The sequence below is a fragment of the Colletotrichum abscissum genome (assembly GCF_030869225.1).
Source record: "Colletotrichum abscissum strain IMI 504890 chromosome Unknown Scaffold_20.1, whole genome shotgun sequence".
Taxonomy (NCBI): domain Eukaryota; kingdom Fungi; phylum Ascomycota; class Sordariomycetes; order Glomerellales; family Glomerellaceae; genus Colletotrichum; species Colletotrichum abscissum.
This window is the reverse complement of record NW_026850099.1, coordinates 749,449-776,018: the sequence shown is the minus strand read 5'-3', so window position 1 is coordinate 776,018 and position 26,570 is coordinate 749,449. Positions and strand designations below refer to the sequence as shown.

Sequence of the window (26,570 nt, the reverse complement as noted above, 5' to 3'; positions counted from 1 at the left end):
CTCCTTGATGTCGTGGAGAAATTACTCAGGCGTCCCTCACGGTGAATCTCAAGTTCAGAGTCTCAACTTCTGGGTTCGCTCTGAAACTGAAACCGCTCGCGCCTCCCCATACTGTCACTTCCGTAATTACTTTCCGGCCAAATGTCGCTTTGTGCTGGATGAGGAACAAGGCCGGAGCGGCGCCGTGTGTGCTCCCGAGAATGGCCAATCCCGGCCGAGAATCCATTGAAAATGTCGCCCTCTCGCCCCAACCTGGCACCCTGCGGTACCCGGCGTCATACAGAGCCTGCGCAATGAGGTTAAAGCTGGGGACATAGGTGATGTGAGACTGGAAGATGAGGTTAATGTTGTTAGGGCGAACACGCTTTGCTGCGCAGGCATCGAGCCATTGGAAGTAGGCGAGGTCGGAGAGCTGTTCAAGTTCTGGGACGTCGCCGGCACCGCTTTCGGCTATTTGATATCGGGGGCTGAAGTCTCTGTCAAAGATGATTGCTCCTGAGCGAGGGTTGAAGACGTTTTGGTAGGAGGCTTGTGATGGCTGGAGGAAGAGAGTAACATGTTAGTAAGAGATCCAGAATATTGAAGGCCGAAATTGACGGCTTCGTAGGAGCCGAAATTCAGAACTGACCTCTCCCCACGAGCCATCCCGGAGTGTGAAGTCATTTGCATGCAGGAATGTAGACAGCCCATTCTCCATCGGGTCTACTGGATGACTCGGGTCTGCGAAGACATCGTCCATGAGATTACCGAAACCAGGTGAGGTCTCAAACTGGTCAAAGTCATCGCCGTCACTGAACTCGTCGCCGCCGTTAGTGTTGAACGGCGCCCAGTTAATTTCGCGCGTCCACCCCCACTGTTCGACGGCGGCCTGGTTCTGCCATGGGCTCGCAACGCTGACCCCGCGGTTATGGCGCGTCGCCTCCGCGTCGCTCAGCGGCATGAGCGTACGGAGGTAGACACCCTTTTGGACGCGACCACTGTAATCATTTGGAAAGCTGGGAAACTGTCCTACGACTCGCTTGGCGAGAGGTTCGTGGTCAGGGTAGGGAAGAGTGTCGGGCCTTGCGACTGGTGTGGGGGATGCGCCAACGAGGGCTACTTGGAGGACTGCCCATGACAAGAGGAGTCGAAGACCGCTTGCCCCGAAGGAGTTTGACGTGCTTGACATTGTAAGTTAGAAGTCTTGATGGCTTTAAGAGACACAATGGGCAAGTAGAAATGAAAGCTTCGGAGGGAAAAAGTTGGACGTAAGCCGGATGTCGTTTAGATAATGTAAAGAAGCATTACCTAAATCACATCTTCCAGCGCATCCAGAATGAGTGAGCATATTGCGGAAATGACCATTGGCTTTAAGTTTTCCTGGCGTTCGGTAATATATGAAGTGCCTCGTTCCTGAAAAGTCAGCTGTAGTCTCATTCTTGGCGGGAGTAATTCAATGCGGGAAGGGCACAACGGGGAGTTGCTGGCTCCTAGCAAGAACACTAATTTTATCCAGTTCAATGATATTAGGAAACTTACAATGAGCAATGACTCCACTGGTAAAAAAGCTTCGATGAATCGGCGCGTATATCTTGGAGGTATTTGAGCTAGCTCTTGCGGATGAGATGAACGCAAACACCGTCGATATTGCCGAAGGCAGATAGTCATGTAATTGCCCAAGTTTGGCAGTCCATAGTCTAATTCTCGTTATTTTATTCGCCATGACCAAGAAGCTTCTGGTGGCACTGGCCACTGTGCCGTGCCGTGCGGCGGCCGGCGAAGCCGTCTAATCAAACTCAAATGGACGACGACTGAGAACTTGAAGCAGGGCGGGCAGAATTTATCGGAGTCAACCACTAATGCCCATATCAACATCGTTATCATTATCTCTTAAGTATACGCACCTCTCGAGATATTCCATCAGCGACTCGCTAGTGTTATAACCTCTGTCTCAGCTCAACTTATACATCCACTGACAACATGTTTGTGAGAGCTCAGCACCTTCTTACAGTATGCCTCCTCTTCTCGGAGGCTGCCCTAGCTGCCATCTTGCCTCGCGGAGGCGATGATTCAGGTGGTCATCCATGGGCCAATCATGATATGATCACACCTTTCAAACAGGACTCCTCTCCCGGGACAGACGGTCGTCTGGAACGTAGATTTAACCCGTTCCTTGCCGTCACTGGAGGTTGTGATCCGTATCCTGCAGTTGATGCCAGCGGGGCTCTTGGGTAAGCCTCCACGTTGTTCGTCATAAAAACAAAATCATGTCTAATGGAATAAAATAGAGCAGGTCTGAAGCCTACAGGCGGCGGGAGATCAGGCTGCGGCAACGGCGGCGCCGGCCAAGTCTACGCTCGCCACGGAAGCAGTCACGGACGTGATGCCATCATTTACAGCTACTACTTCCCCAAGGTTCGGTGGGGCAAGGGAAACGATGAGGGGCACCGCCACTACTGGGCCAGCGTTGTGGTCTGGATAAATCGATGGGGTTGCAACGCCGAGAAACCCTCCTCATACCGGGTCGTTGGCATCTCATACACGGTCGACCACTTGAGATGGGGTACTACGGCTGTCGGTGACCTCAAATTCAGAACTTCACCCACGAACCCGATTGTCTCAATCCACGATAACGCCATGGCACCTTTTCAAGATACAGACATATCCGCGGCCTCCAATCGCACTCTTATCGCGTGGAGCTCGTTACCTAGCCCAGCGAGGCAGGCCTTGACTGACGTCAAATACGAAAAGACCCAAGTGCCGTTTAACGATGCCAATATCCAAGGATCCCTCGATGGGGCTTATCAACAGATATTCTACAACGGTTTGAAGGACGGGCAGGACTGTACCAAAGACATCCCGGACCCTGATGGTCCTGACTTGGCACCTGGCGAGCAAGAGCCTATTGCAATTCCGCTGCCTCCTGTTGATAATTAGATACATCAATGAAGACAAACAGAGACAGTCTAAGTGATTATTGAACAGCTGAGTAATATTCGCAATTGAAAAAGTGATGTGATATCACTGATTTTGGGTGATCGTCCTTGGCAGTGTCTCTTTGAGTTCAATCTTGGGTCTACCATCCATCATGCCTGCAACGCAAATGACCTTCAGTCATTGCTGAATTGAGTGTGATCATGGACGAATTTTGATGAAAAATAATCGACTCCTTTACACTGTGTGTAGAAGCAGGGCTTTTGGTGTGATGTGGTGTAGGAGCGACGTCAAAATGGAATGCAAGGGTCAAGCGTGCCGACTTACATCATAGCATATCGACCGATCTTCTTATTCTGTCTATCGATGACGTCTTTTGAGACTTCCGCACTTGGCCTCAACTTCCAGAAAATCCTTAAGAGACTTCCAATCAGCCGAGGTTGAAAATTACTGAACAGCTCCGCCTACCCACAGACGGCGCGGAGTCCCGGATCCTCCTGGAGCTGGGCCAGAAAATACCGGAATGCAACCAACACGCCGCTAGAAGCTTGTTGGACACATTCCGCATGATTCCATCATTGCTCGGTTCGGAGTTGTTGCTGAATGCCTGTAATGACCACGGGAACTAAACGTTCCCACATCAAATACGCGTGTTTCAGGGATTGTGCGTCTTCTGATACCATGCGGTTTACCACGGCCGATAACAGGGGCTGTCTGATACTAAAAGTCCATATGTGCAGAATGGTCCTCGAATTCTTTCGAGTGAGAATTTTGATCTCGTTTGCAGTTATGGAAGGAACATCGGATTCGAAAGCTGCTCCTGAGGCTCCCAACATAATCCTACCAGATATGCCAGAGCCACAAGCTCAGAACCTTGCCTCGAAGGCCCCCATACAGAATCATGATCCTGAAGCTGTCCATGCAGTGGACGCAGAAGCTCTCATCATCGACTGGGACGGGCAATGCGACCCTGAGCACCCCTTGAATTGGTCAGATGAAAAGAAGGGGCTGAACATCGCCATACTGTCTCTTCTCAGCGTAGTTACGTCAGTAATTCTCAGGCTCTTGGCTTCTTGAAATATCTCTTGGTTGGTGCTGACATTTCCAGACCTCTGGGCTCCTCAATGTTCGCGCCTGGCATTCCCCTTATCGTGGAAGAATTCCACGATGACAGCTCCGTTACTGCAACCTTTCTGCTCTCGATCTACGTCCTCGGATTCGCCCTTGGACCTCTGTTTGTAGCCCCGATCAGCGAACTATACGGCCGCAGATACCTCTACATCTTTGGGAATATCCTCTTCACAGGATTCACAATCGGGACAGCGCTGAGCAGTAGCATCGGAATGTTGCTTGCTTTTCGCCTCTTGATGGGTCTATCTGGCGTTGTTCCCCTCACTATTGGGAGCGGAAGCATCGCAGATATGATGCCGCCCGAGAAGCGAGGTAGAGCCGTTTCAATCTGGGCGCTGGGTCCCTTGTTGGGCCCATGTGTTGGGCCGGTCGCCGGCGGTTATCTCATTCGCGCCGCTGGATGGAGGTGGGTGTTTTGGCTTATCAGTATTCTAGTAAGTTCATGTCTCTCGGTCTTACGATATGTCGTTAGGAACTTCCAAGACTGACGGCGCTCTTTCAGGCAGGACTATTCATTCCAGTCTCAATTCTTGTATTACGGGAAACGTACCCCCCTGCTATTCTAGAGCACAAAGCCAGCCGTCTTCGGAAGAAGACTGGAAACCAAGAGATACGAAGCAGACTCGAACAACAGACCCGTATGTCAGAGAAACTCCGTCTTGCCGCCATGCGCCCGATCAAGCTCTTGGTAGCCACTCCTGTGGTCACTCTCAACGCCCTCTACATCGCTATTTCTTACGGCATCCTGTACCTCCTGGTAGCAACTTTCACTTTTGTCTACACAGAATACTATGGATTTGACGAGGGTTCGAGCGGTCTCTCTTTCCTTCCCGCCGGCATTGGCATGGTCGTTGGCGTGATCGGTTTTGGGCAGTTGACCGACTTGATTGTGAAGCGGACGAAAGCCAGAGGCTTAGAGCACAAGCCCGAAGACCGATTGAAACCAATCATGACTGTTCCTTGTGCGTTGGCTTTACCATTCGGCTTGTTTCTCTACGGCTGGACGGTACAGAATGGGGTCCACTGGATTGTTCCGATGTTGGGCGTCATGGTTATGTGTATTGGATTGATGGGTACAATGGTAAGTTCGAAAACACTTAGTAGATCTTGCTTACATTTACTAACAACAGGGCAGACATGTATTCAAAACTATCTCATTGATGCCTATCCGCAATATGCCGCCTCAGTGACAGCGGCACTGACAATTTTGAGGTCGCTCCTTGGTGCTCTATTGCCCTTGTCTGGACTGGAAATGTATGACGCTTTGGGCCTGGGTTGGGGGAATAGCTTGTTGGGGTTCATTGCATTGAGTCTTGTTCCAATCCTGGTATCATTCTACGTCTTCGGGGAGCGCATACGGGGCAGATTCAACTCCAAGTTGTAAAGGTTTCCCGTCTTTGTTCATAACAAGACTTGTTGGGGGCCATGCGATTAAACATGTATTAGTAATTGAGAGTCTCCAATACCTAATGCTTCCTCCTTTGACCCTCCAGATGATTACGCAAGAACATTTCCTTGTGTCCCAGAAAATGTCCCATGCTCAACATCGTGAATCTCTTCCGGCCATGATAGCCAGGGCTGCCACATCGGTCCCAGGTGAGCACTGATGGCATGTAGAAGGTGCGGCCCGGCCTCTCCGATCTGCCAAAAGCTCCTACCGAAGTGAAGAAACATGCTGTATCGTGCTAAAACCACCAACGCCTCCGGGGCCTGGCGCTCCAAAAGGCAGATGTAAAGATCAGACAGCATGATCGACCAGGTAAACATCATCCGTCGTCCGCACTCCACCCTGGTTGGATCCCTTAGGTCATGGAGGCCGGTATCCACCAGTCGAAGTGCCATCTCACATGCTGACCTTTCCTCTTCATCCAAGTTGGATGAGTGAGCTATGAGAGACTGCAGAGTCTCGTTTGGCTCAATGGTTTTATCGTACATGTCCGCCGCCAATCCCCTGGTCATCAGCGGGCCGAATTCAGTCTCCAAAAGAGAAACCCAATCTTGTTGAGCGGCGACGGCTTTGACTCCGCCATGAATCCTAACGCCGTGAGTGAAGCGGTTCAAGAAGCTAGGGAAGTCCAGGCCATCATCACGAAGCACATCAGCCAAGATGTGGCGGCCAAGGACAGAAGAAAACAACAGTCGGGCTACGCATGTGCTCCTGCCTTCTTCATGGTGCGTCATGTTGAACATTTCGATCGCTCTGGTTTGCAACCTGACTGCTTGATCGAGGTAAAGCGCCGACTTCTCGGGCCGAATAATGGAAAGATGGCGTGCAGACATGGCCAGGACCCCCTGCATCAAGAAAGGTGCCTCCTGGGCGATGTCCAGAACCAGCTCGGTTGCAGGTCTCCCCAGGTTGTCATCGAATTCGGGAACGTAGACGTCGAAGCTGAAGTGGAGAAGTAATTCCATGTGAAGCATGTTGACGGCGTCGGGGTCTCCGTTTGGCTGGAAATCTGGTGATGTCCTAGCAGAGTGATGATTCGATCGAGGGGACACATCATGGCCCTTGTTTGGTTTGGTCAATTACACGTATTTGCCTTCGCAAATGGGCGTGGCTGACTTACCCGTATGTATGGCTCCTCGCCAAAAGAACAGAGGCGGTCGGCCTTGATGCAGTTGAAACATGTGGGCCGTTGTTCATCGCACTATTCAAAAGCAAAGAATGTCAGTATCAGATGCTATGCACGAGAGAAATCTTGAGAAGGGAAAGAGCCAATGGTAATGCTGGTTCGAGAAACAGCTTACTCGCATGTGTCGCCGCTTACACTCAGTGCAGCCTTTACGACTTTTCTTGTGTTGACGACGTAACATGGCGATTGGATATCCTTTGGAACTTTTCTTTCGAGTTTGTTGCTCCTCTGCTTTCAAAGGATGAACTGCCGGCCATGGGAAAGGATAAAGCTCTTCATGTCATGATTCGACTCTCCCTCTGAACTTGACGGTATGAAATGCATTAAGTCCGGTCAGCAGCTGACAACATCGCTAGGTAGCACAAAGCAGGGTCCAAGTATTTAATTAGTTGGCTGAGCGTTCGTTGATGTTACATCCGTACCCCTGATGGCTAGGATTGAATACGCGTATCTCCACAATTCTCCATAAGACAAGCATTTATGTGTATCTCGGGTCCTCGGCCCTCTTGCAAACCAGGATCCATCTTTTTAGGGCCGAGATCGAAGTTCTCTAGTCTGATGTTAAGAGGAGCAACGCATCTTCTGATACCGACAAGATTGGTCAACTGTCCTCCTAGGCAGCAACATAGCAAATTTCTCGCCGTACCGGTAGCGTGAGATCGTCATACAGTCGCTAAGCCACCACAATGAATGCTGATACAGACAGAGTGACTGTCGCGATTAGTAGCTCAGGGGGCACAACTTCCATACGGCAGTCACTCCATACGTACAATCCACAAAGATGCTGAAAACGTGTAGGGTATAAGGGACTCTCGCGGTACGGTACTTTAGAAGAACTACCAACACCTACAAAAGCAACACAAGATACCTCCTTCGATCGGGTTAATACGGTCTTAATTAACGGAGCTACGACTAAGGGAAAGAGGATAGTATTAACCGGATCGGAAGGGTAGACTTCCTAATCGTCTTATATTATCACGTACAAAAGTAAATCATTAAAAAGGCTCTAGTTCGATCCTAAAAGGTGTGTATATAATTAAAATAAAAATCCGCGCTACTAAGCTCCTGTCTCTAATCGGGGCCCTTCTCCTTATATCTTACTCCGATCAGCTCTCCCGCAGATCCCCAGACTTAATTAGCTTTAAAAAGGACCGCTAGGACTGATCGCCCCACCCCATTCCAATGCTATTTTAGGGTAGAGGCTGAGTTGAATATCTCAAGGAAAAGATTGAGACCGAGGGGATACATGCTAGTGAATTATTCGTGTTTGAGACCGAGCTTCTCGTCGGCCAAAATCTTTCATCCGTATAAAAGCCAATGCCAATGACAGACGATTCAAGCAGTTGCAAAACGAATTTCTCAGAAGCTACCACCTTTCTAAATTGAACCATAAAAGCTTGGCTTGGACCGCAATCAAAGATCTATCATTTCCTATCGATACCCGAACCACCATGACATCGATACATCAGCGAAGCGACAGCCAGGTCATGGCATCTCTTTACTTATACGACCCTTCACTGGCTGCCGCCTGCGTCTTCATCGTCCTATTCTCTTCAACTCTTGCCGCTCACGCGATTTTCCTTTGCAAGAAACGAACCCGCTTCTTCATCCCATTCATCGTCGGCATCATCTGCGAAATCCTTGGTTACGTTGCACGTGCCATATCGGCAGCTCAAACCCCGAATTGGCAGGTAATGCCATACGCACTGCAGTCTCTCATGCTGCTCATCGCCCCGTCGTTGCTCGCAGCTTCTATCTATGGCATGCTAGGTCGCCTCATCATTCTATCAAACGGCCAAGACTACAGCCCGGTCAAGCCGACGATTCTTACGAAAGTTTTCATCACGAGTGATATCCTCTCCTTTCTGGTACAGAGCGGAGGTGGGGGTATTCTCACCAATGCCAAGTCGCCGAGCAAGATTCAACTGGGAGAAAACGTCATCATTGTTGGTCTTTTCATCCAGCTCGTTGGCTTTGCTCTTTTCATTGCCGTCACAGCAGTTTTTCATTGGCGCGTTTCTCAAGACAGAGGTCAGAATCCGAGATACGCTGCCTCATGGGAGAAGTTTCTTTGGGTCTTATACGGCGTTAGTGTACTGGTCTTGATCCGTTCGCTTTTCCGCGTCATTGAGTACATCCAAGGCTATAATGGATAGTGAGTTTTGTCACGTCTTCTGCTTCCTTTTCTAGTCACTAATTACTCATATTATCAGCTTGCAAACCACAGAGGTGTTCCTCTACGTCTTCGACGCGGCTCTTATCTTTCTAGTCACTTTCATACTAGCTGTGTTCCATCCCAGCAAGGTAATGACCGTGGGTGAAGACGGAAACGTCATTTCCGCCGAAGCATCACAGGAGTTGAGAAGTTTCGTGTCATTGGGAACCTCCAGCGCTCAAGATCTGAGTGCAAGGTGGGCTCCCAAGAGTACTCATGAGAGAGAATATGGTGGTCACTGAGTCGAGGCTTCTAAACTGTGGAAATGCCTTTGTCTCTGGCATCCAAGAAGTCTATGGAATGAACTCCGTGGGAATTTTTCTAGAACGAGTCACTTTATCTGATGTCGTGTTTCTTTTGTTCATCTTAGATGTCTGAGCAATGTTAATATCTTCGGCCAACTTAAAACCTCCAATTCAGATGACGACGATATCGCTTATGCATTGCGAGGTGACTTGAACACATACGCTTCATCAAATGAACGGGAAACGGCCTTAGAGTCGAGGAATCAAGAATTTGGGCGAATATTAGACTCCGTTCTAATAATGAGAAATTATGAGATCTCAAAGTTTGGCAGCAAGTCCTGAGTTATGAGGCCTATGCCCTGTCTACCACATTCTGCCTATTTCAGAATGCACCTTTCAGTGTTAATGCGAGATCCATTCATAGACCAACCGGTTCAAGGAGCCCATGGCGTTCATAATTTCCTCCACGCACTTGGATGTTGCAATTTTCTCAAGAATTGAGAAATGCCCTGAGGAGCTATTATGTTACAGTTTTTCCTGAGGTTGAACTTGATGAGTTACACGAAGATAAAGAAATACAATTGAAATTTTGTCCTTCATCGAGTAGCTTTACCGAAAAATTGTAGGCAGAAGATCAAGTAGCCGATCGATGGCAATGTTAGCGGCAAGACTTCCAGCAAGCGCTCGAGGCACAGCATGAGACGAAGGTTTAGAATCTACACACGACAGTCACAACACTACTGGCTCATGGAGTGTGCTTTCAAGTCCTGGGAAGCTTGAATCCTCCCCAATTCTGTCGCGTGAAAACCTCCAATGGGTCATAAGCCGCCCTTACGTCTCTCATCCTCACGAGGTTCTCGGCAGGAAACCCAAGAAACGGATTCTGGAACTCGGCTGCGTCACCCATGTAGATGAACTCTGAGGCAAGACCCTTCGCCTGATTTTCAGCATGCATATCGTCAAGAACCCCGCGAGCAAAGTTCGTCACACGTAAGTCGCTCTCCTCACTGTCCCATGCGGTAGATGTTTGCCAAACTAAGTGTTGTAGCATTAGCGATGTACGTCTAATCAGGTCTCTTTGGAACTTACTGATCAATGGCTCGGTATCGTCCAGGCCCCAGGTGTTACCAATCCCATTGTTCTTGGCTACTCTCATTGCGCTCGCCGCCATTGTATTCAGAACAAGAGTCGCGATCAGACCTTCCACGTCACTGATGTCCTCAACGGCAGCTTTCCAGGCCTCATAAATACGGTAGAGTTGATCTGCATCTGCTTTCATCGTTTTGTGACCGAATTGAATTCTGCGGCAATGCGACATTAGTATTGAATGAAGGCATCACCCGGATCTGACTCTTTGCGTTTTCAGGACGGCGAGATCGTACCTGAACATTTGGAACGGGCTATCCAACTGCGCATGCCAATCAAGGGGGCGTTGGACCACATTCTCAGTCAAGACAGACGGAAGGTCTGAAAACTTATGAAAGCTCGAGGGTGGTGACTCAATGCCTTCTTGCACACCTCGAACTACGGCAGAAATGCCTTTGGTAGTGGTGTTGTATGTGATGGTGATGATGGAACCGGCGCCGACCTCGGGGTTTTGGTTTTTCGCCAAATCAACTGTAGCGTCGATGAACTCTCGGACCACAGACTCGTCAAAGACCTGCAGAGTGGTGCTAATCTTTGGAATAGGCAAAGTCTTGATGACAAACTTTGTCACAGCTCCAAAGTTGTTCGCGCCACCCTTCAATGCCCAGAACAAGTCAACGTTAGAGGTTGTACTCGCGACTACCTGAGTTCCGTTGCCGAGTACAACGTCGTAGCTCACGACGTTGTCCATTGCAAACCCATATTTATTCGTCAAGTAGTGGAAGCCTCCAATCAGCGAAAGTCCAGAGACCCCAATTGTCTTCATGCGACCTCCGATGCAGTAGAGACCATACGGTGCAAGGGCTTCGTAGACATCTACCCATCTGTTGCCGGGTCCGACACTGACAGTCGAGTTGTCGGGGCTTATCTCAATGTCGTTCAGGAGGTTAAGTGCAAGTAAGACGCCGTTGTCTATGTCATTGGATCCCGGAAACTGGACATGAAGTCTCGTCAGCACCCCACGAGAGCAAGAGAACAGCAGCAGCAACGACAATGATTGCTTACATTCATGTGACCGCCCCCACGAATGGCGAACTGCGCACCACAGGATGCGAGGATCGACATGCCTGAGGCTACCTGTAGCGCATCCGTCGGCATGAAAATGCATCTTGGTTCAAGGACTGCCCGGATGTCGTAGAAGTCTTGGGCTTGAGTCGTATAGTCAGTTGAGTTCATGCTCAGGAGGGCATTTCCAAATCTCTTTAACAGCTGGTTGCAGGCACATTCCGTCCCAGAACTCAAGGTTGGCAGGGATTCCAAGTACTCGAGAGTGAGGTTTCCCGGGTTGGCAAAGGAGGTTGCAGCTACCGCTCCTGATAGGGCAGCGAGAAGTAAGCTTGAGAACATGATTGAAAAAGGCAGACGTTTGGTTAAAGAGATGTAATCAAAGCAGGGACAGTTCGAAACGGTGGTTTGCAGAAAACAATCTTAGGTTCTCGAAGTAGGCGAGGCGAGTTCTTAAGTTAATTCCGATCGTGAGGTCAAAAAGACCGGTCATTGGCGGTGCATAAAACAAGCGATTTGCATACGCTTGATAGGCAACAAGCCAGAAAATACTACCTTCCGAGATACGTGTATCTCACTAGCTTCCAAAAACTTAGGGCACTAGATAGCGATCTCCTGAGGGATAATGACTGCCCACAACATCCACCATCAGCATCATCATCAAGTATGATGCAAGGTAGATGGGTGTGTAAGTGGAGCTGATTGCCTACAAGGGCCACTCTACACAGACACCTCCATTTTCTGTTCCTTTTCCTTTTTTCTTCTTCCTCTTTTTGACATCAAGAATACTGTTTAGTCTTGACGGAACAAGATCAATTCCCGGCACCAGAAACTCAACACAGGAGCAAGCCAGGGGGTCACAAAATCGTTTGCCGCTCAATAGGTAATACCCCCCTTAGCTCTGTTCCTCTGGTTTTTCTACCACCCCTTATTTTGTTCTTTGTTTGAAGAGTTTCTCTAATGAATTTTCAAGAAATAAGAGTAAGAGTGGAAATGATAAAAATGAAAGGAATAAGAAGAATAATAGCAATAATATGCAGGTAAGTAAGCGTTATAATCTTTGATTGGCCAACATCCTATGTTGACACCCATTTGACAGAGAACATTAGAGAGTCGTAATTTCTCAAGTTCAACACCGGCCCGAATGTGGCAGTGTAGAAATACGTGTATGCCGGGCCCAGACTTTACGACCCGCGCCGAAACATTTCCATTTCGGGAAGTGTAGATCGACTTTCGCAAATACGTGTATTTAGTCCCCCAATCTCGAGATCCCTTAGGTCAACAATCGGTATCTGCTATTTTGGTGAGGCAAACTTGGAGGAAGGAAGAGACCTTGAGCCTGGCTCACCGACTTGGAATCGATGGACCTATGCAGAGGCTTGTAATGTTGGTGTTCAATGTTTATAAGAGTGACCTCTTTTCAATTCATGGCTCTTTCTGTCCGATCTCAATCCATGATTTACCTACTTCTTACACCCAGAGCCATTGAGAACACTGAGATGCGTTCGACTGTCTTTTCTGCGTTGCTTTGCGCTGGCCTTGCCTCCGCTGTAGCTAACACGTTTGGTAAGCTGATGATCGTATTCCAAACAGGCGGTGGAAGTGGCAGCTAACAATCATGAAGTTGACTGGGACACCGCCGTTTCGAAGGCCAATGCAATTCTAGCAGAACTTACCCTCGAAGAGAAAACGGCAGTCGTCACCGGTGCGAACCCGCTGACCGGCCTTGGTTGCATCGGCAGCATTGGTGCAATCCCGCGTCTCAACTTCTCTGGCATCTGTTACTCAGACGGTTCGTCTGGCGTGAACCGTGCCGATCTTACAAGTGTGTTTCCAGCGGGTTTGACAGCTGCTGCAACTTGGGATGCGGACTTGATGTACCGTCGTGCGGTGGCCATCGGTGAAGAATTTCGAGCAAAGGGCATGCATGCTTGCTTAGGGTAAACCTTGTCGTTCTCATGGAACAAAGCATTCTTGTGCTAACATGTTGAATTCAAGTCCCGTGGCAGGACCACTCGGCCGTCATCCGCTTGGAGGTCGTGTCTGGGAGGGGTTTTCTCCCGATCCCTACCTCACCGGCATCGCGATGGATCGCTCTATTCGAGGCCTCCAAAGCGTGGGTGTTCAGTCAATCACGAAACACTTCATCGGCAACGAGCAAGAAACGCAACGCACTAATGTCACCCTTCCCGATGGATCCAACATCGACGCCGTATCTACCAACATGGACGACCGCACCCTTCACGAGCTCTACCTCTGGCCTTTCATGGATGCCATCAACGCGAAGCCTGCCGCAGTCATGTGTAGTTACAATCGTTTCAACCAGACATATACTTGCGAGCACTCCAAGCTGCTGACTGGTATTCTGCGGGATGAGCTCGGTTTTGAGGGGTACACCGTGTCTGATTGGTATGCCACACACTCAACTGCGGCCTCTATCAACGCTGGCCTGGATATGGAAATGCCTGGCACAACTGTACCCGGACAGGGTACTTCATGGTTCGGAAGCCACGTCAAAGATGCCGTTCAAGATGGCAGCGTTTCCACAAATCGCCTAGACGAGATGGTTCGTCGTATTTTGACCCAGTACTACCTCCTAGGCCAAGATGATAGCAGCTTCCCGAGCCTGGATCCTTCAACTCTCTCAGTCATCGCAACCCAGTATCAACAAAATTTAGGAGATCTTGTCAGCAACACTCCTGCCAGAGATGTACGTGGTGACCACGCGAAGCTCATCCGAGAAATAGGGGCCGCCGGTGTTGTCCTGCTCAAAAACAATAACACGCTGCCTCTCATGACTCCTATGAACATTGGTGTCTTTGGCAATGATGCTGGCGACTTGACGGATGGCTTGATCTACCAAGACCCTCCTGCAACGAACGTCGGGTTCGAGTACGGAACTTTAGACATTGGCGGGGGCTCTAGTAGCGTTCGCCATACGTACGTGGTTACCCCGCTGGACGCCATCAAGGAGCGAGCCAAGGGCTTTGGGGCTCGCGTGCAGTACATCCTCAACAATGAACGTCTCGCAGCCGGGGACTTTCATAGCATTTACCCCGTGCCCGATGTATGCATCGTCTTCCTCAAGACCTTTGCCGCAGAGGGATTCGACCGCGTCTCCTTTGAGGCAGATTGGAACTCCACAGCAGTGGTCACGCAGGTTGCGAATATGTGCAACAATACCGTTGTGATCACCCATTCCGTTGGTGTCAACACCATGCCATGGGCCAGCCATCCTAATGTTCGCGCCATCGTCGCCGCTCACCTGCCTGGCGAACAGACTGGTAATTCCATCGCTGACGTCCTCTGGGGCGACATCAACCCGTCTGGTAGACTGCCTTACACCATTCCAAAGACTGAAGCGGGCTATGACATCCCGGTTACGAACCTGACAAGCGATGAAGTGTCTTCTCCTGGTGCGTGGCAAGCCAACTTTACCGAGGGTCTGAATATCGATTATCGTCATTTCGACGCCGAGGGAATCGAGCCGCTGTACGAGTTTGGATTTGGTCTTAGCTACACAACTTTCGACCTGTCGTCCGACCTCTCAGTCAAGGCTTTGACAGCAAACATGGCACCTTTGGCTCGCGCTGCGAATGAGTCTTCAGTACCTCTGAGCGACCTCTTCCTTCCCGTGGCGAACGCGACGATTCAAGTGGCGAACACCGGCGATCGAAGCGGCGCAACCGTTGTTCAACTCTACTTGTCACTGCCTACTGATTCGGCTCCCTCTGGCACGCCTGTCCAGGTCCTTCGAGGCTTCTCAAAGGTTGAGCTAGGTCCAGGTGAGACCCGCGAGGTTGCTTTCGAGTTGAATCGTCGAGACTTCAGCTACTGGGACACTGATGCTCAGACTTGGCGCATTCCCGTAGGAGATTTTCAACTCCATGTTGGCTTCAGTTCGAGGAACCTTCTGGAACCGATCAAATTTTCGATGCTGTGAAGGGTGTCAGAAAGTTTGACATTGCCTGCCATCCCTTTCAGGATTGAATCGCTTTCTTTGAAGGCGTTCCATGTATTGTTTTCTCCTCTCTCATTATAATTATTTGTAAGAGACCGAAACGTGTTATATCTCAGGAATTGACGAGCATTGGTTCGTAATGGTACCAACGGGCGGATAGTGACAAAGCAGGAAGACGGAACTCAAATCATATTATTTTACGACTCTCAGCTACGCGACGCTCGACTGACTACCCTAGTTCCACATACTCCCATTTTTCTGCGCATTCCTGCATAATGTTAATTCGGAAGCTGGCCCATTCTCGAGACCAGCAAGAACTACAATCACCAGGCTCGCCTGGGCAAAGGTGACTTTGATTTGATTGATGATGCAAAAGTCCTTCACGCTCATTTCACCTTTGTCCGCCCATTTATTCCAATCATCTAGTATTTGGCACAGAGACTTAGCAAAAGCTTGTTCAGTCACCATACGAAACTATATAGTCTTTGTGGCTTCCTCCATTGTCTGTATGGCTGGGATGTGATCTCGGGGGCGCAACCAATCGAGGGTGGCCTCACGAAGCTCCGTACCTGTCATAGCAGGCGTGTGAAGAGCATTTTCTATGCGTTTGACGTCGCTATCGAATTCAGCGCGGCGTTTCTTGCGTACTGCTATCATGATTAGCTACGATATTCGAAATTCACCTTTCTGGACGTGCATAAAACTCTGACTTTCTATCTCTCTCTCTTTCCAAATGTTGTTGTCTATTGGTGATGTATGTATTTGCTCTTCCTGGCTACTTCCCTCCGATTTGAGGTATTTGCGGGTAAATATGGGCGATATTTCTTCGACTCCCTCGCCATTCAGTAACCTGATAACGCCTTCCGGGATGGAATCTGGCTTTGTCAGTCGGCATATATCGGCTGGAACTCTGTAATGCAAAATTGGGGTTGAAATTTGCGCGTACAGTGCCATTGCGCAACTGGCGAACCAAATCCCATGGTGACTGAGATCATTATCGGTTCGCAGATGTTCGATGTTGAACGAGTCACATTTCCTGGAGCTTGGGTATGCAACTACCAACCCATTATTTGTCACATCGCAAATTATTGAACCGGAATCACTCTTTACTTCATCCGCTGGCTCCCGGTGTTTGTGATCCCGGTGGTGGTGACACGGGAGAGTGATAGATCCATGCGTAGTGAATCTCACTGGTCCGTCTCTGAGGAAAGACGGCCAGTCGCTCCTCAAACCTGACCGAACGAACTCAAGGGAAATTGAGCTTTCAGAGTCATGGTAGGAGGCCACCTGAAGCATCAAAGTCGACTCCTGCGGAGTGTCACTCAGAGTCATCAAGTGGCGACCTCTCACCCAAAGGGGCCTTTCTTGGAGCTCACACCACCCCGTTGTATCGACTGTCACACAAGCCGACAGGTAAAGTCGAAGGATCAGATCCCAGAAACGTATTTGAGCCCGTGGTTGTCGGAGGTTGTCTCCAGGTTGCGTTCTTTGGGTTCTGGTCCCAAGTTGGTGCCCTTTCCATTTCAAGAATGACCAACTACCTCCGGGGATATCACCGCCTTGTAGCGGTGGAAGGTATTCTTCTCTCAATGTCGATGTCGTTGAGCTTAGATTCCTTAGAGGAATATCGTCATTCGAAACAATCGGTTGATGTTCTGTGGTATCATCACTGGCTTGTCTCTGCGGTGATTGAATACGGTACCTGGGAAACTCCACTTCAACAATGCGGTTGAAGATACCTGAGCGGAGTGGTGGAGGAATTCCGTTGCGGCGTAGCACCCGCTTGATCTTGTGCAGATGGATCAGAGTGGCAACAACATTGTAAATGATTGGAAGCAATCCAATAACTGTCAGCGGGACGCCAATGTAGGTGATGAGATCGGAGGCTGAAGGCAAACCATAATCTCCAGGGGACGTCTCGATGTAATGAACTCGGCTCCTGTGAAAGACCGACAAGTTTGAGCCAGGGAAGCAGAGGGTGCAAACCCGGGCTATCAAATGGACCCAAAAAAAAGCCAAGCCGAGTCTACCTTAACCAACTGGATCACCGGCCGGCTTGTGATGTTTGGCAAATTCATTGGTGTGATAAAGGATATTAGCGCCAACCAGCCGTACCAGCCTGCCGCAAACTTGAGTGCTGCAAACACATCGTTATCCCGGATCTGGAAAAAATTGATTGGATTGGTTTCGCTTGTGTAACGACAAGAATCTGCCCGGCTACTGTTGGAGTGCTGTAGAGAAATCAGGCATCGAATCGGGTGGCTGCGATTATCATCATTATATCATACCAAGGCTGGGTGCCTGGCAAACGTATTCCAGAACCAACAAAGCATGCAAAATGACCAAGAATAGCATGTATCCCGATGTTGTTTTCCAAAGCCGGTAAAGCTGGTCAGCCGGAAGCCAACATCCTCACACCAAAACATTCGTGATGTAGCTCTAGCACGAACGTGAAATCCAAGGCTTTACATCACCCTCGGCCTACTTCTACGATTTTGTGTCTGCTATTACTATCACCTTCTTGACTATCAACCTTCAATCTTGTGTTCTATTGCGGGTATTACCTTGACCATACCTCCACGAGGATGCTGTCCACACCTCTTATAAGCCCTACTGCACACAGCGGTTGGCCATTTCTCCTTCTGCGCAGCTTTTTTCTCGCAGGAATACTGGCATACTGCGTCAGATGGTATTTGCAATATCGAAAAGTTAAGCTGGAAGAGGAAGCTATCGCGGCTCAACACGGTTGCAAGCCGGTACAGGCAACTCTACCATATAGATGGCCTTTTGCGCTTGACCTTCTCAAGCGCCAGTACGATGCGTTGCCTAGCGGCCGTTTGCTAGAGTTCCAGACACGGTATATGAAGATTGCTCCGACTCTGAGGATTGATATTCTCGGAGAAGGCTATATCATAACCGATCCTGTTAACATCGAAGCAATCTTGAGCACTCGTTTCGAGGATTTTGGCTTAGGTTCCCGCCGGATAGGGCTCATGCCCCTGCTAGGTGAAGGTATCTTCACGCAAGACGGGCCAGCGTGGCGCCACTCTCGGGAGCTATTACGTCGTCAATTTTCACGCATCAGAGACTCCGAGCTCACGGCATTTGAAGAGCATACAGACATACTTGTCCGCGCTCTTGAGCACGAGTCACAGATGTCTACTGTTGTGGATATGCAGCCTCACTTTTTTGAGTACACATTGGGTACCACTACGCATCTTCTTTTCGGTGAGCCACATCACAGCCTTCCCGAACATGAAAGGCTTGCTCTCTGCGACAATTTCGACTATGCGACGTTGATTTCAGCTATAAGACTTCGTCTAGCCGATCTTTCCTGGCTCTACACGCCAAAGAAATTCCGAGACGCTTGCAAGGGCGTTCGGGACTGGGCTACCTTCTTCTCCGATAAAGCATTGGACTTCATGGAGGAACACGGCGAAGAAGCTGCCATGGTTAAATACTCTTTCATTGTAGACCTCTGGCGTGATACGCATGATCGAAACATTGTTCGGGATCAGTTGTTGCACGTTCTTATAGCCGGTAGAGACACTACGGCCTGTCTTCTCAGCTGGACATTGTCAGTTTGCACACTCATGCTTTATGCAACTTTTGGCTTGCATGCTGAACAAAAAACAGTTTTCACCTCATCCGCAATCCCGAGTTAATTGACCGTCTGAGATCCGAGATGGCTAGCGCAGCAACCCCCAACAGTGGCATTCTTACGCGGAAACATATTCAACAACTTCCATTCCTAAGGTGTTGCCTCAATGAGAGTGCGTCATGAAGAGTCTATTTTACTTGCCTCGATAATTTTATTGACTCAAGTTTGACTAGCACTTCGTCTGTACCCGCAACTTCCTGTCAATGTCCGCTTCGCAATCCGTACTACCATCTTGCCCCGCGGCGGTGGGCCAGATGGCGAATCACCCGTCTTACTCCGCAAAGGCGTCGGCCTCGGGTGGTCTGCATATCATCTGCATCGAAACGAAGCTATATATGGTCCTGATGCTTGCGTATACCGACCGAGTCGGTGGGAAGACGGTGACTTGATCCGCAAAGCTGGGCTCGGTGGCTTCTTAGATTTTCATGGTGGACCACGCGTATGTCTCGGCAGTAAGTGCGATTGCTTCCGTACTAATGTCGTTTTTCCCAAATCATCCGAGTAATATTGACTTCTTTGACAGAGGACTATGCAATAATGGAGTCGAGCTATGCGATCGTGAAGATCCTGCAAAGATTTCCTAATATTCGACTTCCCCCCGGTGTACCCAATGAGCCTGTTGGAGGGGAGAAGCAGAACCTGGGCATCGTTTTGACTAGCGCGGAAGGAACCAAGGTTTTGCTTGAATAACATGTGGTTGTAGAGCGATGTTGCGCCTCTATACTTCAGCGGGAAATGTCCTCGTGCCCAGTCATGGTGGCTATCATCAAATACCTATTCGTGCTATTCTATGTTGATTACTCACTCGACTCTTCTTCTCTATAAAAGATCCGATGGTACCTTCTGCATCGTGTCACTCAATGGGCGTGGTCAAGTGAGAGAGAAAGAAGCCCGCAGCCACCATTGAGCTGTACCACGTGCCCGCATCCTAAGTCCGGCACCTGAAGCCCATATGCTGACAAGCTACAAGGTAGGTACTTTAGCTTACGTACATCTACAACAGGGCCGCTTGGATGAGGCGGAAGATTACCTGCGCAAGGCTTGTGACAAAGATAAAGCCGCCGATGCCAGCGATATGGATGGTGAGCATCCGGACAGGATATGGCACGTCTGGGAACTTGTGCAACTCCTCGAGCGCAAGGGAAACCTGACAGAGGCATTGGAGCTGTGCCGAGAGCTTGAGGCAAACATTCAGACTGTTGGTGGGCATGGACTGGGCCCCAGCCATCGATTTAACAAACGGCTACTCCAAAGGGTCGGGGGGTTAGAGACGCAAATAGGGGCATGAGGTCTTTTTATTTCCAGAATTATGGTACAGGCCATGAAAACGAAGACATGTGATAATAGAGAGTAGGGAAGTTAGCCCGGGATACATTACTCATCGGTTGACTGTCTGATTGATCACTAGGCGCCGGAGACGCAATCCGCCATGCATCTGGATGTTTCCTCCTATGTGTGGTTAATTCTGAGGTTCTATGGGATGGACCGGGCATTCTCATTTTTAGCGGTTGACAGTCATGGAGGGTTCATAGCCAACCTTTCGAACGGACATGGTGATAATGGGGTGGGCGTTGATAGACGCTAGCAGGGTAACCGATCGGCTGAGGGAATAAAGTAGCTCGAATTTCTCTTAGAGTATTTACTTTAAATAATCAACGACGAAATTCACCATCCCTCTGTGCTTTCCCTCAAAGACGGCTTCGTGAATAGGCACGCCGGCAGTCATTGAGGACAGACTATCTCGGCAATTGGTATCCGAACATGGGTACAAGACACGATCATCGTGCTGGTGACACCACAGCTCGAGTTGGCATTCTCGACAGGATCAGGCAATAAGTAAATCAGAGACTTACATGTCTTCTTTTCAGAATCACGTTTCAAGTAGCCTATCTCGTCTTCTGCCGTGTCAATTTCCTCGGCGTTGCACAACGTTCCTATAGAAAATGATGTGGCGTGGTAGTCAATTCCAATAACCTCCCTGTTTCCCCCTAACTGCCATCGCAAAGACGCCTTGCTATTTCAGACGGTCGCAAGTCTTCAAAATCCAGACCTTCTGTCTCTCGCATCGAAAATCATGTTCTAATGTCGTTTCCTTCAAGTGTTGAGGCCGATACCTGCAACAATGGGTGCCCTTGCCTCCAAACAGCCTTACTCCTATCAAGGCTGCGGTGCGGTCACCGACGCGGCCAACATTTTAGACCTTCAGTATGACAATCCGACGAGCAACGGCCCTACAGAATGCCAGAATACATGCATCGCTAACTCGCGTGCTGCGTCACTACTACTCGATGGGAAGTGCTACTGCTCCAAGGACGGTATAACCAGCATCGAGTTTGCCGCCGATCCTCCCCCAGACGAACAACTTTGCACCATCTCATGTAGCGAAGTACTACCGCCGATTTTTTCTGGGCTTCCCCCTATCAGTCTCCCGTGTGGTGGCTATGACAATGGAGTTCCAGTATATATTGTCTATGCCATTTCAACAGTGTCCACGGCAACAACAGCGAGTAGCACCTCGTCGAGTGCGTCGCCAACCTCCACGATTACTTCTGCATCATCCCCGGTTGTGACAACAACCTTTCAAACGACATCTGACACGACTTCCACGTCTATCAGCCCTTCAACTTCCCCCACATCAACCTCTTCAACTCTCTCCTCCACTTCATCATCATCCCCGGACTCTCCTTCCTCGACATCATCTGTAACCTCCTCTTCCACGTCTTCATTCTCAGATACAACTTCATCGGCGTTACCTTCAACCCTCTCTTCTACAACAGCGTTACCCTTAGATTCTTCTTCGTTGACGTCAACTTCCACCCTATCTTCTACCTCATTGTTGTTCTCGAATTCTCCTTCTTCGACATTGTCTTCAAACTTCTCTACACCATCATCCTCTACAATTTCTAGTGATACCTACAGTACGCTGGGTACAACTTCCTTTTCATCAGGAAGCAGCATTACAACACCCTCCGTTAATCTCACCAGTGCCGACAATAGTCCGACGAAAACGTCCGCTTCTAGCCTGGCTTCGACCAGCACGCCCTCGACGACAAGTGAACCAACTCCTACCAGCCCAGCCTCGACTACGAGTACTACAGCCAGTTCTTCCTCTAGGACAACAATTAGTGGTACGACGAGCAGTAGCGCAACAGCCACCACTTTGTCGGATACATCGAGGGACGGGCTCTCTTCATCTACCACAGTTATCACCGCAAGTGATCCACCTTTCTCCAACACTACGATCTCCATCACTCGGACCTTCACTCCTCCTTTGACTAGCAGTACAGACAGCTTGTTACCATCTACTCCCACTAGTCTTATCAGCACCGACACAACAGTCTCGCCCTCTTTGATCGGACTTCCCTTCCACTTGGAGGTTATCCCGCCGACCGGCCTGTCTCGCAAATAGGCTTTCTTGTTAGATCCGTATAGAGTCCAATAGGATTGCGATATCACCATTGTGGCCCGCCTTCATTTATTTTAGAATTCTTCAAATGATTATGAAGTTCAAGCTATCAAACATTGCCATGATGATTGGTTGTTGAATATTGAATAATGGCAACCGGTATTGCCAGTAGTGGCATGTCTACAGAGCTTACAATAATATGTCTCCCTGATGGGCTTGCATGGGGATTTTCCGTCTCTCCGAAAAGCCCGTTGTTGCTCCGGTCCCTACGTCGTCGGCCCGGACCCGATGTTTCTGGCCCCACAAATGCCGCTTTCGGTTTCGGCGAGCGGTTCGCACCAAGGCTCCGGCAGACTGACCACAAAATGACTGTACACGTAGTCTAAGACGAGAGCTTGCAGAAAGAAGCCGTTGATCTAGGCGTCAAGGCAGTCGTCTTCGAAGCCGATGCCTTTGAGACAGGAATCAGTACGATCCGCATTACAGATGACGAAGGCTTCGCTAATCTCTCCACGAATTCGGACTATCGGGGCCTCGCCGAGGATGGCTTTGGCGACTTCGTCCTCAAGGTTCTCATCAATCACCATTCGGACACTGAGAGGCTTCCGGGATCGGTGTGGGACTTGGTTAAGGGCCAGTGCATGGCCGCGGATAGGCCCTTCCAGATCCGAGGGCCTGCCGGGACGTATGCGTTGGCTACTATGAGGCAGAGTTGAGAGGAGCAGCCTCAGCTTCGCAAGTGGTAGACTGTTCCGCTTAGCGTAACAAAAGAATGGTTTAATTATGAGTCAGGATCTGATTGATCGGATCTCGATTGTGAGAATGTTGAAGTGAAGGTATCCTCGATCCAACAGCCAAAAAGCATCTGAAGGACCACATGGAAATCATTCAAGATAATCAAAAAAAGAGTTCACCTCGGTAGGCTCCATCTCTTGGTTCTCATACTGGGATTCGAAATCGGGTACTCGCTAAGCCTGTCGTCGAGTAGGCTGGTTGGTGTGTTGATTGTTGACCTTAGACCACTCCACCACCCAGCCAGTTTGGCCTGACCCGTTAACCTAGACAGGCGCCTGCTGGCTGCGGAAATGGAATTGACGGGGGGTTATGTACCTTTGGCTGCTATTACAAGTTCCCGCGTACGTATACTGTATATTCCTTCAAGTATCCGGACGATCCACCTGGGAGTGATTCAACGATGACGACGGATGCCTTGATCTGAACTCGCCTATCTGTGAAAGTAGGCACTAACTGCAGTCATTCGTCCAAGTCTGAAGCAATCACCATTAGCTTTCAGGCGGATATACCCGTCATACAACCCCAGCAATCTACATATATCAAGCATAAAGATCTAGCTATATCTGAGCAGTGATCGTCGCCAGGTTGTTTCAATCTCAGGCGGCTCAACTTACATGAACATGAAGGAGAATACACATACAACCCGGCATTAGTGAACGGCAGTCGTCCCCGTAACTTCGCGGCTCGGACTTGCCCCTCAGCCCGTTTGCGGGGGTGGGGTAGCCCCCGACGCCGGCCACTCGGACTCTTGGCCCGGCCCGAGTGAGGTATCTTACGAGTGGCTCGTACTCGACACCCTCAGCAATATGTGACACCATCTGAGAGGTTTGAGTCGGTTTATTGTAACGGTATTACGGATTTACGATCTAGTGGTGGTCGATTGACGGAGGGGCGTCAACCCGCCGACGCACGATGCTTACACCAACGCTCGAGTTCTTTACGGCCACAAATATGCATACTGCCTTAGCATTGTATAAATTTCTCAAGATTGCCTGCAAACCTTCCGCTCCTCACCACCTTCATCCTACTATCAGTCCTCTCACTCGGAATAATGCGCTCCAAAAAACTCCGTGTCGCAGTGATAGGCCCCAAAGGTCAAGCAGGAAGCTGTGTTGTCGACGAGCTCCTCACGCGAGGCCACGCCGTCGTCGGCGTCTCCCGCAACCCCCCAAAGCAATGGAACCACGGCACCGGCGACGGATCATACACCTCGACCTCTGTCGACATCTACACCGAGCAGAAGAAAGTCATCGACATCTTCTCGTCAGACTTTGACGCCATCGTGTGCGCCTATGGGCCCAGCTTGGCGAACCTGGATACCGTATACGAGGACGGCGTCGAGGCGCATGGGAGGATCAAGACTGCACTGTTGGCTTCGACGCACGAGGGCCCTTTTATTATTGTTGGTATGTGATTTCAAGACCGGTGACGGGATTCAGTATGTATGGGAGGGGTTTGTTGCTGAAGTTTTGAGGATACTAGGTGGAGCGGGATCTATTCACGTCGCAAGCCGTCTTCAACTTACAGATCAGAAGGACTTTGCGTATAGCTGGTGGTATGCGAACCCCCTCAGCTCACATATGGAAGAGAAATTAGAACTAATAGCGCTGGTTGGCTAGGTGGGCATGGCCCGACGAGCACCTCGACTATATGACCGCGCGAGGCCTGGACCACGGAAGCCGGTTCATAAGCTTAGTTGCCGTCTTGATGAAGTGGAGCAGAAGTCACATCCAGCAACCGAGGTGTAAGTCTCTCTCACTCTTGGTTGGTTCGCCGCGGCTGGAAGAGAATACGCAGCGTCTCGATGCTAAAAACAGTTTTTTCTCTTCTCAGCCTACTCCTGGCTTCTGAGACCGGTCACGTATCTAGTCCAACGCTGGCTCAAACGCTGCATGACGGACAGGAAGACCATCGCTCTAATCACCATGTGTCGGGTGGCCTTCACGATGTGGAACGGCGTCACTGAGAAGTCGTGGACCTTCCTCTCACCTCCAGGTCTCTTGCGTGATAAAGGTCAGTCTCTTCTCCTCAACTGTTTGTATTCCGATTCAAAGACTGGCAGACTCGAGCAGTTGACTCTAAGGACAATTTATAGGTGTGCGGACTGGAGAGTACAAGATCTTCATCGACACGCCCGAGAACCCGGCGGCAGAGGCAGCGGAGAATGGAATCTATAATGAGGATATGGCGGTTGCCATCGTTGATGAGGTGGAGAATAACAAGCTTGCGTTCAAGCATTGGAGCTGTACGGGCCTTATCGGGCTGCGTAAATGGTAAGGTAGTTGGTAGAGCAAGGTTTCTCATAAAGTCGCAAATGGCGCTGCAAGGGTCACTCAGTAGAGACGATGTTGTACGCAATCACGGCCTCTGTCAACCTTGCAGTGATGCTCACTTTAGCCTTTTGCGGACAATTAAGGCGGGCCACTTCTTGTCAGGACGCCTGAAGGACGAACTGCTTGACTGTGAAGAAGGTACCCGAGAATACGAGCAGGATAGACCGCGAGGGTCACTACTTAGTCAATGAATCATCGTCACCATTCTAACAACAAGCATCTGGGCCGTATGGTCGAGGGGTTAATCGGACTGCAGAGGTCCCGGTTAGGCAGTGAAGACTCCTGCTTATTTCGGGATCCAAGTTCGATTCCTCGATCGGTCGTCTCATTGTTGTTTTTTATTTTTTATTTTGCTTTCTCCCCTTCCCTCAGTTGTTGTAGACCCCATAGGTGGGGATATCGAACAGCTCCCACGCCATATCACGGTTGCGAAACCTTGTTATAAGATTCGGACTCTTGTTGCTGATCATTCTACTTACTCGCCGGCCGGTCGATGGGTTCCAACTTGAAGTCGTGATCCGCCCCGGGTGCCATAGCCGGGCGCCGGCTTGGCCGCCGTTTCCGACATTGCCGCCGCGCCCGAGAGGAGAATCCCAACGACGGAGCCGGTGGATCCACTGGCGTCAAGAGAGACCATTAAGTCTGTGCTGACAGGCACGGTGCCAGTAATGGTGCGGCTAAGAGACATTTGATGTAGTTTTTACAGGTGCAGTGGCTTTTTCAAAGGGAGATCAAAATGAGGAACATAGTCAGGCCAGTGTCCATTCGGCCGATTACAAAATTGACCGATACGAAATGTTGAACTCTAAGTATCGTCATGTACAGGACCTAGTGGAGGCAGGCAATCCCTTGCATAAGTCCGTCAAAAGTTGCCCTCAGCTTGAGACACCCACCAACCTTTTCTGATGAATGCCATGTTCTGTCGGCGGCCAGCGTGCCAGTAGACAGCCACGCCACAAACCGTGACGACCTATTTACTGTGGCCTTGTCTCTATGGTATCCAAGATGGAGCTCTACTGAAGTCATCTAGAGCTCGGAGTGTTTCGGCTTCAAGATTGTGTTTCTGATCAGCGGACCCGTGTGGGTTCTCAGGAGTCTTGAATTGGTGGTTATTTCGTAGGGGCCA

General features: G+C 49.8%; 13 protein-coding genes across 13 annotated transcripts; 7 read left to right on the top strand and 6 right to left on the bottom strand.

Annotated features, from left to right (window-relative positions):
* Positions 1-25: 25 nt before the first annotated feature.
* Positions 26-1,168, bottom strand: CABS01_08853 (uncharacterized protein; the record flags this gene model as incomplete). The annotated part of the gene is made up of 2 exons (XM_060542211.1): positions 26-538; positions 629-1,168. 2 exons carry the CDS (start codon positions 1,166-1,168, stop codon positions 26-28), a joined length of 1,053 nt encoding a protein of 350 aa, XP_060401101.1.
* A 791-nt stretch (positions 1,169-1,959) lies between these two features.
* Positions 1,960-2,916, top strand: CABS01_08852 (NPP1 domain-containing protein; the record flags this gene model as incomplete). Its single annotated transcript, XM_060542210.1, has 2 exons — positions 1,960-2,210; positions 2,268-2,916. The coding sequence occupies 2 exons, from the start codon at positions 1,960-1,962 to the stop codon at positions 2,914-2,916; spliced, it is 900 nt and encodes a 299-aa protein (XP_060401100.1).
* A 786-nt stretch (positions 2,917-3,702) lies between these two features.
* Positions 3,703-5,428, top strand: CABS01_08851 (uncharacterized protein; the record flags this gene model as incomplete). The annotated part of the gene is made up of 4 exons (XM_060542209.1): positions 3,703-3,959; positions 4,022-4,478; positions 4,547-5,125; positions 5,180-5,428. 4 exons carry the CDS (start codon positions 3,703-3,705, stop codon positions 5,426-5,428), a joined length of 1,542 nt encoding a protein of 513 aa, XP_060401099.1.
* A 113-nt stretch (positions 5,429-5,541) lies between these two features.
* On the bottom strand, positions 5,542-6,858 carry CABS01_08850 (uncharacterized protein; the record flags this gene model as incomplete). Its single annotated transcript, XM_060542208.1, has 3 exons — positions 5,542-6,552; positions 6,612-6,692; positions 6,793-6,858. The coding sequence occupies 3 exons, from the start codon at positions 6,856-6,858 to the stop codon at positions 5,542-5,544; spliced, it is 1,158 nt and encodes a 385-aa protein (XP_060401098.1).
* Positions 6,859-8,128: 1,270 nt separating this feature from the next.
* Positions 8,129-9,134, top strand: CABS01_08849 (uncharacterized protein; the record flags this gene model as incomplete). The annotated part of the gene is made up of 2 exons (XM_060542207.1): positions 8,129-8,832; positions 8,891-9,134. The coding sequence occupies 2 exons, from the start codon at positions 8,129-8,131 to the stop codon at positions 9,132-9,134; spliced, it is 948 nt and encodes a 315-aa protein (XP_060401097.1).
* Positions 9,135-9,897: 763 nt separating this feature from the next.
* CABS01_08848 (FAD binding domain-containing protein) lies at positions 9,898-11,630 on the bottom strand (the record flags this gene model as incomplete). Its single annotated transcript, XM_060542206.1, has 4 exons — positions 9,898-10,172; positions 10,227-10,438; positions 10,520-11,217; positions 11,289-11,630. The coding sequence occupies 4 exons, from the start codon at positions 11,628-11,630 to the stop codon at positions 9,898-9,900; spliced, it is 1,527 nt and encodes a 508-aa protein (XP_060401096.1).
* A 1,085-nt stretch (positions 11,631-12,715) lies between these two features.
* On the top strand, positions 12,716-15,231 carry CABS01_08847 (glycosyl hydrolase family 3 N terminal domain-containing protein; the record flags this gene model as incomplete). The annotated part of the gene is made up of 3 exons (XM_060542205.1): positions 12,716-12,854; positions 12,913-13,228; positions 13,287-15,231. The coding sequence occupies 3 exons, from the start codon at positions 12,716-12,718 to the stop codon at positions 15,229-15,231; spliced, it is 2,400 nt and encodes a 799-aa protein (XP_060401095.1).
* Positions 15,232-15,912: 681 nt separating this feature from the next.
* Positions 15,913-17,163, bottom strand: CABS01_08846 (uncharacterized protein; the record flags this gene model as incomplete). Its single annotated transcript, XM_060542204.1, has 1 exon — positions 15,913-17,163. A coding segment is annotated over one exon (1,251 nt), but the record flags the coding sequence as incomplete, so codon positions are not given.
* Positions 17,164-17,834: 671 nt separating this feature from the next.
* Positions 17,835-19,600, top strand: CABS01_08845 (cytochrome P450; the record flags this gene model as incomplete). The annotated part of the gene is made up of 4 exons (XM_060542203.1): positions 17,835-18,826; positions 18,886-19,022; positions 19,084-19,362; positions 19,434-19,600. The coding sequence occupies 4 exons, from the start codon at positions 17,835-17,837 to the stop codon at positions 19,598-19,600; spliced, it is 1,575 nt and encodes a 524-aa protein (XP_060401093.1).
* Positions 19,601-21,490: 1,890 nt separating this feature from the next.
* CABS01_08844 (uncharacterized protein) lies at positions 21,491-22,369 on the bottom strand (the record flags this gene model as incomplete). The annotated part of the gene is made up of 2 exons (XM_060542202.1): positions 21,491-21,814; positions 21,848-22,369. The coding sequence occupies 2 exons, from the start codon at positions 22,367-22,369 to the stop codon at positions 21,491-21,493; spliced, it is 846 nt and encodes a 281-aa protein (XP_060401092.1).
* A 253-nt stretch (positions 22,370-22,622) lies between these two features.
* CABS01_08843 (uncharacterized protein) lies at positions 22,623-23,032 on the top strand (the record flags this gene model as incomplete). Its single annotated transcript, XM_060542201.1, has 2 exons — positions 22,623-22,647; positions 22,704-23,032. 2 exons carry the CDS (start codon positions 22,623-22,625, stop codon positions 23,030-23,032), a joined length of 354 nt encoding a protein of 117 aa, XP_060401091.1.
* A 1,130-nt stretch (positions 23,033-24,162) lies between these two features.
* CABS01_08842 (uncharacterized protein) lies at positions 24,163-25,388 on the top strand (the record flags this gene model as incomplete). The annotated part of the gene is made up of 5 exons (XM_060542200.1): positions 24,163-24,517; positions 24,594-24,666; positions 24,731-24,855; positions 24,945-25,124; positions 25,207-25,388. 5 exons carry the CDS (start codon positions 24,163-24,165, stop codon positions 25,386-25,388), a joined length of 915 nt encoding a protein of 304 aa, XP_060401090.1.
* A 531-nt stretch (positions 25,389-25,919) lies between these two features.
* On the bottom strand, positions 25,920-26,132 carry CABS01_08841 (uncharacterized protein; the record flags this gene model as incomplete). The annotated part of the gene is made up of 1 exon (XM_060542199.1): positions 25,920-26,132. One exon carries the CDS (start codon positions 26,130-26,132, stop codon positions 25,920-25,922), a length of 213 nt encoding a protein of 70 aa, XP_060401089.1.
* Between the last annotated feature and the right edge of the window lie 438 nt (positions 26,133-26,570).